Source organism: Scardinius erythrophthalmus (genome assembly GCF_964197995.2).
Source record: "Scardinius erythrophthalmus genome assembly, chromosome: 12".
NCBI lineage: Eukaryota > Metazoa > Chordata > Actinopteri > Cypriniformes > Leuciscidae > Scardinius > Scardinius erythrophthalmus.
The window spans coordinates 177,501-187,500 of record NC_138232.1 but is presented as its reverse complement, the minus strand read 5'-3'; the positions used below and the strand labels follow the sequence as shown (position 1 = coordinate 187,500).

Below are 10,000 nucleotides of genomic sequence, written 5' to 3'. Positions count from 1 at the left end.
AAGACAACACACTCCTGTAACACACAAGACAACACACTCCTGTAACACACAAGACAGCACACTCCTGTAACACACAAGACAACACACTCCTGTAACACACAAAACAGCGCACTCCTGTAACACACAAGACAACACACTCCTGTAACACACAAGACAGCACACTCCTGTAACACACAATACAGCACACTCCTGTGACGCACAAGACAGCACACTCCTGTAACACACAAGACAGCGCACTCCTGTAACACACAAGACAGCACACTCCTGTAACACACAAGACAGCGCACTCCTGTAACACACAAGACAGCACACTCATGTAACGCACAAGACAGCACACTCCTGTAACACACAATATCTCACACTCATGTAACACACAAGACAGCACACTCCTGTAACACACAAGACAGCACACTCCTGTAACACACAAGACAGCACACTCCTGTAACACACAATACAGCACACTCCTGTAACACACAATACAGCACACTCCTGTGACGCACAAGACAGCACACTCCTGTAACACACAAGACAGCGCACTCCTGTAACACACAAGACAGCACACTCCTGTAACACACAAGACAGCGCACTCCTGTAACACACAATATCTCACACTCCTGTAACACACAAGACAGCACACTCCTGTAACACACAAGACAGCACACTCCTGTAACACACAAGACAGCGCACTCCTGTAACACACAAGACAGCGCACTCCTGTAACACACAAGACAGCGCACTCCTGTAACACACAAGACAGCGCACTCCTGTAACACACAAGACAGCACACTCCTGTAACACACAAGACAGCACACTCCTGTAACACACAATATCTCACACTCCTGTAACACACAAGACAGCACACTCCTGTAACACACAATATCTCACACTCCTGTAACACACAAGACAGCACACTCCTGTAACACACAAGACAGCACACTCCTGTAACACACAAGACAGCGCACTCCTGTAACACACAAGACAGCGCACTCCTGTAACACACAAGACAGCACACTCCTGTAACACACAAGACAGCACACTCCTGTAACACACAATATCTCACACTCCTGTAACACACAAGACAGCGCACTCCTGTAACACACAATATCTCACACTCCTGTAACACACAAGACAGCGCACTCCTGTAACACACAAGACAGCACACTCCTGTAACACACAAGACAGCACACTCCTGTAACACACAAGACAGCGCACTCCTGTAACACACAAGACAGCGCACTCCTGTAACACACAAGACAGCGCACTCCTGTAACACACAAGACAGCACACTCCTGTAACACACAAGACAACACACTCCTGTAACACACAAGACAACACACTCCTGTAACACACAAGACAACACACTCCTGTAACACACAAGACAGCACACTCCTGTAACACACAAGACAGCACACTCCTGTAACACACAAGACAGCACACTCCTGTAACACACAAGACAACACACTCCTGTAACACACAAGACAACACACTCCTGTAACACACAAGACAACACACTCCTGTAACACACAAGACAGCACACTCCTGTAACACACAAGACAGCACACTCCTGTAACACACAAGACAGCACACTCCTGTAACACACAAGACAACACACTCCTGTAACACACAAGACAGCACACTCCTGTAACACACAAGACAGCACACTCCTGTAACACACAAGACAACACACTCCTGTAACACACAAGACAACACACTCCTGTAACACACAAGACAACACACTCCTGTAACACACAAGACAGCACACTCCTGTAACACACAAGACAGCACACTCCTGTAACACACAAGACAGCACACTCCTGTAACACACAAGACAGCACACTCCTGTAACACACAAGACAACACACTCCTGTAACACACAAGACAGCACACTCCTGTAACACACAAGACAACACACTCCTGTAACACACAAGACAACACACTCCTGTAACACACAAGACAGCACACTCCTGTAACACACAAGACAACACACTCCTGTAACACACAAGACAACACACTCCTGTAACACACAAGACAGCACACTCCTGTAACACACAAGACAACACACTCCTGTAACACACAAGACAGCACACTCCTGTAACACACAAGACAACACACTCCTGTAACACACAAGACAACACACTCCTGTAACACACAAGACAACACACTCCTGTAACACACAAGACAGCACACTCCTGTAACACACAAGACAGCACACTCCTGTAACACACAAGACAGCACACTCCTGTAACACACAAGACAGCACACTCCTGTAACACACAAGACAACACACTCCTGTAACACACAAGACAGCACACTCCTGTAACACACAAGACAACACACTCCTGTAACACACAAGACAACACACTCCTGTAACACACAAGACAGCACACTCCTGTAACACACAAGACAGCACACTCCTGTAACACACAAGACAACACACTCCTGTAACACACAAGACAGCACACTCCTGTAACACACAAGACAGCACACTCCTGTAACACACAAGACAACACACTCCTGTAACACACAAGACAACACACTCACTGAGTAATTACTGACATATTTTTCATTTTTGGGTGAACTATCCCTTTAAAACAACACACGGCTGAACGGCTGGTTTCTCTCCACCGTTGTTTTTGTTGTGTGTTTATTCTGTTATAGAGAGGGAAGCGCGAAGCACATATTAATATATTCATGTAAACGCTGCTCTCTTCAGTGGACGGTGTCGGATGTTCACTTACAGTATATCACTGCTCACGCATTTCAAACTTCTGTTTACCTCAAAGCGAAGGAGGAGAAAGATCTTTGCCATGAGTTTATCTATGAACACTAGAATGGTGTTTCAACTCATTCCACAATTCCATCATTTCTAAAGCAAGAATTTCCTTTTCAAACGTTCATTTCTCTCTCTTTCTCTCAATGTGCCCTCAGGCTTAAACAGAGATATGAATCAATAAACTCTCAGATATATGCTGACATCCCATGATAAATTGATTTGTTTATTTTTACTGGCAGTAGAATGACCTTCATGAAGGGTTAGCACTTGGCACCTTGGGGGATTGCTGTATTTTTTTTGTTTCATATGTTAAACAAATGGAGGTTGAGAGTGGTTAGAAGAAGAACTTTTGCCAGGAACGGTGCTGTTGCCACGGCAACAAATGGAGCGCTTGGGTAGAGAGAGCTTGAAGAGTTTTTGACTAACCCATCCAGAACGTGTGTGTGTGTGTGTGTGAGAGTTGAGTGAGTGTGTTAGCTCTAGTTTGGTAGTTTGTAATGTTTCTTCAGTTCTGACCTCTCAACCTCCTTTCGGTAACATTAGAGGACGTCTTCATTTGGAAAAACGTATTCATTGTTAAATTATTTTAAAATTCTAAAAAAGTGTGTAGTTGGTGTGTCTTCTTATAGATACATTTGTGTATGTGAGTGCTAGTGTCTGTCATGAATTAGCAGTGTAAATGAGTGTGTGTGTGTGAGAGTATGAGTGTTAGTGTCTGTAATTAAATAGCAGTGCAAATGAGTATGTGTGTGTGCGCTAGTGTCTGTCATTAATTAGCAGCGTAAATGAGTGTGTGTGGGTTATTGCGTGTTTGGGAGCTTGACCCAGCGCTCAGGTTCACCTGTAATGCTCTGACACACACACATCTGACACACACATCTGGATTGTTTGTTTAGACTAATTGGATGGAAAATCATTCTCAGTTGAGCTGATCTGGAGAGAGTAATTTGATTGATTGTTCATCATTTGTTGTTCATTGTTTAATCTCAGCGATGAGCTGGAAGGGTTTCGCTCTTTCTTGACCTTTTTGGAAACTTAAGATGATATTGATTTCTGAGGAAGATCTCGGTCTGTCAGTGCAGATTAAGAGTCATCATCGAGTGTTTTCACTGGCATTTCAGATGCAATAACTTCATAAACACAGGACAGATATGAAAAATATGATGAATATATAAAGTGATTGTGAAATGTTTCCACAGTTTTCTTAGTGTTTGGTTCAGTCCTGTTATCTGCTCATTTGTGGCATTTTTTTTCTCCACTGAAAGCCTAACACTGACCTTAACCTTAACCCTAACCCTAGACTAAAGACTGAATATGTCCTGGTGTGAGAGAAATGATTCTGTCTATCATTGTGTCTTAATACCGCCTGAAAACCCTTTTATCACAGATATTCAACTCCAGTAACTACGACCTTGAAGAAACCCTCTAATAAAGCATCACTAGTGTGTGAATGTAAGGCTTTATCCTTCTGTCACTTCTCTTCGCTCTCTAACAAACATCCATTCAGTAACTGGTTCATAATGAAGTCAAGTCTAAGATGTGTGTTATTGATTTCTTATTAAAATATCTAAACTGCTAAATATCTGTAAATGCTTTAGTGAAGAATGCTGAGCTATAAAAAGTCAGCAACACTATCTGTGCAGCAGTTTTATATTTTAATAACACTCATGGAGTCTCACTCATTCTAACACACATTCTGTGACTGAAGGGAGTGTGTGCTGTTGCTAGGAGCTGCGCTAGTGCTCGTGTGTGTGTGTGTGCGCGCGTATGTGTGTCACGCTTCATTTTTACTTTCAGCATCCATTTTATTCATCTAATGCCATTGGCTGCATATCAATTGATCGGCTGTCGTATGATCAACACAGATCATATGGGCTGTAAGTTTAAAGGGGTGGTTGAGTGTGATTTCACTTTTCTAACTTTAGTTAGTGTGTAATGTTGCTGTTTGAGCATAAACAACATCTGCAAAGTTACAACGCTCAAAGTTCAAAGCAAAGGAAGATATTTGCTTTTAAAGAAAAGGACTACAACAAACGGCTGGTTGGGACTACATGACATTCCTCTCGGGTTAGTGACATCACTAACCCTAGAATTTACATAAACCCCGCCCCCGGGAACACGCAGTCCATGTTGAGAAGAGGAAAAGTTGTTGTATAAGAGTACATTTGTGAGTCAGCTCAAACTTTAGCATCCATCTTTTCACATGCAATACAAAGCCACTCTGTGTGCATCTCACAACAGTTCATATATGAGCAATTTATAGATTTATCATGACAGAATATCCTAATTGAAGATAGTTAACTCCACATCAGCAACATAAATTAATCCACTAACCATTCAGAGACGTCCTGTTGCATTCTACATGTTGTCATTTCTTCTTGAGTCTCTCCATCCTTATCTGACTCCGTTTAACATTAAAGGCAGAACAGTTTCTGTCATTTTAGTGTGTCTGCGTGAGGTAATAGCAGCTGCTAACAGACACAAGCTCTTGAAACCCCGCCCTCTGCAGCAGCTCATTTGCATTTAAAGAGCCAGGCACAAAACGGTGCGTTTTTGCTCACCCTCAAAAAGTGACAACTTTAACTTGCTATATAAAAATATCTGTGGGGTATTTTGCGCTAAAACTTCACACACACACTCTGGGGACACCATAGATATATTTTACATCTTGTGAAAAAGGCATTATACCACCCCTTTAATATATGCATATTCTGTTATCCAAATCTAAATGCAGCGATTTTAAACAGTCTGGCAATCATTCCAAATCACAGATGTCACAATTTCAAGCTACAAGATTTCATAAATTAATTCTAGAAAATCATTGTATCTGAGAGTTCATGCCCGTCTTTTTTACATCAAGTTCATGGACTTTATTTTCAGATGGTTCAGATAAATTAGAATGTCCTCTAACATCATCCTGAAGTCTTTCCATGTTGATTGGACAGGAGAATTTGCTGTGTCTGTGTGTGTGTGTGTCTGTCTGTCATTTTTAGGCTTTCACAGCTGTTTGTTCAGGCACTGTAACCATTTACTGTCCCAGTTTTGAAGTTATATAAAAACACACACTATTCTTCCTCCATTCTTAAAAAAGCAATAACTTAATTTCCATTTGGTGAAGTTTTTAATGCAGTTTTTATCTTTGTGTTTCACATGTTTCTGATCTTCTGCATTTCTTTTAAGCTATAAAAACACACATTATGAAACGTCACACCATTAAAACTCAACAGAGAGAGCAGATGGACACCGTACAAATACAATGAATGATTTTTTAAATTGTGAATATATTGTAGTTGTGAATGGATTTATATCATTCTACAGATTTCAGAAAAATCCCATGTGTCAGTCTGTGACGCTATTCATGTTGTAAACACAGTCAGTGCTTCCGGCTGACATCAAAATATCTTAATTTGTGTTCCGAAGATGAACGAAGATCTCACAGGTTTGGAACGACATAAGGGTGAGAAAATAATGACACAATTTTCATTTTTTGTGTGTGAATAAATGCTTTTAAGAAACGGCTTGTAATAATAGTTGTTCGATCATGAAGTTTCCTTTATCTCTCAAACCTTCAGTTTCATGGGAAAGAGATGTGAAATTATCAAATGCATTCTTTTTTGTGGTCATGAACAGTTCTGAAAAAAATAGCTCTTCACAGTTGAAGATACCAGAGCTTGTGAATCAGACCATCAGAAATCGACTTTTAATTCTGTGAAATATAAGTTTCTTCTAAATGAGTCCCCTTGAGAAAAAAGCTTGGTCAATTTAATAAAAATGTGTTAAAGCAACACAATTAATCACATTAATAACATTGTCACAACTTCATTATGTTCAATCCACTTGAAATGGAAGTTAACAATACTTTGTGTTTTCCATCATCAGGAAACGGTGATTTTGCCCGTGAAACGAGACGTTAGTGTTTTCTGTGGCGGCGGAGTTTCTGCTGCTCATCGACTGATACAACTGAGGAAAAGAGTCACGTCACATCGAGGACGAGAACAGGGACGCGTGCCGTCATCATCTCACACTGAACACGTGTTGCTGCAGGTCAGTGACTATGATCATTTATTTATCATCTTCAACATCATTCAAAACTAACAAAGTTAAGGGAGTTTTAGCTTGTAGTGAAAATACAATTAAAACCATGTGTATTACAGTTTTAAAGATGGAAACAAATGAAAATGCTTTGAATTAGTTTTTTTTATTCCAATTACTGTCATGGACATATTGTCTAACTCTTAAATAAAATAAAATAAAAAACAACGAATGAATAAATCACTGACCATCAAGTGCGTTTACCAGGTTAGTCATCATAGTCATCTAAATCATCATAAAAAACAAGGTTTTGTATATTTGAGACCAGCATGAGCTGCTTACAAAATATAACATCCATGCACACAAAGGGAATGACAGTTCTTCAAATTCATATACTGTATTTAGATTTCCTTTCATATACAAATCTACTATGAACAGAACGTAGAACTACACAGTCTGCGATGATGCTTGTAAACCCATGAACCGGTCATAAAGTCTTCATGTAGCTCAAAGAACATGGTACCAAAAGTAACGCATGGAACTAAAATCCACTAGAACAAATAACAATCGAGTGAAAAATACAAATATTCTAAATAAAGAAAAACTGTACAAAGCAGGAATGACAGGTTAATTAATAGCTAAAAAATAAAAAATAACCAGTAACTGAACTAAAAAAAACTAGTAAGATGAACTGACTCAATCCTTTTGGAGATGAAACTCTTGAGAGAGACAGAGTGAAGCTCTGGAAGGCAAATAAAATCAACATTTCACATGCATAATATTGTACCAATCCTGCCTCATGCTCAGGGGTTTCCAACATTTTCAGTTGCAATGGTTTGTTTGGAGAGCAGAGGAGGTTACGAACACAAGCTGATCTGATACACGGTATTCTCTAGACTGGATCTTTTTCCATGTAAATCCAATGGAATGAGTTTGAGCACAGAGGCAAAATCATTTAACACACACTGGTCTTGTAATCTGTGTCGAACATCTCACTTTACGAGACTGTAGAAAAAAGTGCAACACGATGCAAACTCATGCTTTGGTCAGAAATTCTGTTCTCCAGTTTAGTAGCTTTTTCCTGTAATGCACATGCAGGTCATAAACCAGTGAAACCCAACGCCTGGTTTCGGTTGCGTGACGTCGAGCCGCTGGTAAAGCAACGATTCTGAAGCGTCTCTCACAACAGCGCTAGTTCAGAAGACGAGAGTCAGCGCTAGTTCAGAAGACGAGAGTCAGCGCTAGTTCAGAAGACGAGTCATTGTTAGTTCAGAAGACAAGAGAGTCAGCGCTAGTTCAGAAGACAGCTAGTTCAGAAGACAAGAGAGTCAGCGCTAGTTCAGAAGAAAAGAGAGTCAGCGCTAGTTCAGAAGAAAAGAGAGTCAGCGCTAGTTCAGAAGAAAAGAGAGTCAGCGCTAGTTCAGAAGACGAGAGAGTCAGCGCTAGTTCAGAAGACGAGAGAGTCAGCGCTAGTTCAGAAGACGAGAGAGTCAGTGCTAGTTCAGAAGACGAGAGAGTCAGTGCTAGTCAGCGCTAGTTCAGAAGACAAGAGAGTCTTCGCTAGTTCAGAAGACGAGAGAGTCAGCGCTAGTTCAGAAGACGAGAGAGTCAGCGAGTCAGCGCTAGTTCAGAAGATGAGAGAGTCAGCGCTAGTTCAGAAGACGAGAGAGTCAGCGCTAGTTCAGAAGACGAGAGAGTCAGCGAGTCAGCGCTAGTTCAGAAGATGAGAGAGTCAGCGCTAGTTCAGAAGACGTGAGTCAGCGCTAGTTCAGAAGACAAGAGAGTCAGTGCTAGTCAGCCCTAGTTCAGAAGACAAGAGAGTCAGCGCTAGTTCAGAAGACAAGAGAGTCTTCGCTAGTTCAGAAGACAAGAGAGTCAGCGCTAGTTCAGAAGACGAGAGTCTTCGCTAGTTCAGAAGACGTGAGTCAGCGCTAGTTCAGAAGACAAGAGACTCAGTGCTAGTCAGCCCTAGTTCAGAAGACAAGAGACTCAGTGCTAGTCAGCCCTAGTTCAGAAGACAAAGAGAGTCAGCGCTAGTTCAGAAGACAAGAGAGTCTTCGCTAGTTCAGAAGACGAGAGTCTTCGCTAGTTCAGAAGACGTGAGTCAGCGCTAGTTCAGAAGACAAGAGAGTCAGTGCTAGTTCAGAAGACAAGAGAGTCTTCGCTAGTTCAGAAGACAAAGAGAGTCAGCGCTAGTTCAGAAGACAAAGAGAGTCAGCGCTAGTTCAGAAGACAAAGAGAGTCAGCGCTAGTTCAGAAGACGAGATTTATCGCTAGACGACTGAAGCGTAAACCGCTGACTTCACGGACTTAAGGCAAACTTCCTCAGAATTAATTTGTATCTCCACGCGGTCGCAAAGGCACTCGCTCTCTGAGAAACTTCAGTAAAATGGCGCAGATGAGTCACGCTGAAATGCTGTAGAGCTTGTGACGCTCGCTAGTGTCTCGCTCGCTAGTGTCTCGCTCAACACCAGCGGGTTCCAGAGCCTGTGGTTCATCGGACCCTCGTTTTCCCTCCTCCTGTCAGAATGATCTGCTGGCTGATTCAAACGGCCCTCGACATCTGTGACATCTCAAGCCAATAAGACAGAAATCTCCAAAAACAAACATTCTCAAGTGACGAGCTTGAAGGCGTTGCATTGGGGCCGCAGTGCTAGCGGGCTACAGCGCTAACAGGGTGAGTTAGCCATTATGCCCTAACTCTCTCAGCAAGAGACCCAGAAGAGCTCGAGGTCAAACTCTCGTCTACATCGGCAGCTCCTCTTCCATGGGCTCGTCCTCCGCTCTGAGCAGAAACACAACAGATGGTGTGAGAGGAAGAAAGAAGATGAAATGAAGAGTAAAGGAGGGGAAACACTTGTACCTTTTCTCCATGACCGCCACAGATAGAGAAGCCATCGCCGTCACCGTCTCGTTCTCTTCAGAGTTGCCTCTCTGAGCCTCTAGCAGAGACAGACCGACTCCTGACGCAGAGCGCTGGACACACCTCCAGTACTGCCCTACACACACACACACATCCATCAACCGTACGGGTCGTTCCAGCGTCAGTTCAGCTCTACTGACCGCAGGTGTGGCGTCAGCGATGGTTAGAAGGGTTAGTTCATTTAGCGATGTGTTCGTGTAAGAAAAATATTCATATTTAAAACTTTATCGACTATAATAACTATCTTCCGACAGACGGCCGTACGCAAGTCG

At 42.2% G+C, this 10,000-nt stretch overlaps 1 protein-coding gene across 5 annotated transcripts in view; it reads right to left on the bottom strand.

Annotated features, from left to right (window-relative positions):
• Positions 1 to 6,958: 6,958 nt before the first annotated feature.
• The window catches only part of LOC308700130 (histone deacetylase 4-like), a 69,872-nt gene continuing 66,830 nt past the window's right edge, over positions 6,959 to 10,000 (bottom strand). For 3 of the 5 annotated variants that reach the window (XM_081381525.1, XM_081381526.1, XM_081381524.1), the window contains 2 exons: positions 9,669 to 9,804; positions 6,959 to 9,590 (listed from right to left, as the gene is read on the bottom strand). In XM_081381525.1, the coding sequence (XP_081237651.1) occupies positions 9,551 to 9,590; positions 9,669 to 9,804 (176 nt within the window). In that variant the 3' untranslated portion in view covers positions 6,959 to 9,550. Of the gene's footprint in view, positions 9,591 to 9,668; positions 9,805 to 9,839 lie in introns of those variants that run through there. The other 2 variants (XR_014031275.1, XM_081381527.1) reach the window with 2 other exon arrangements.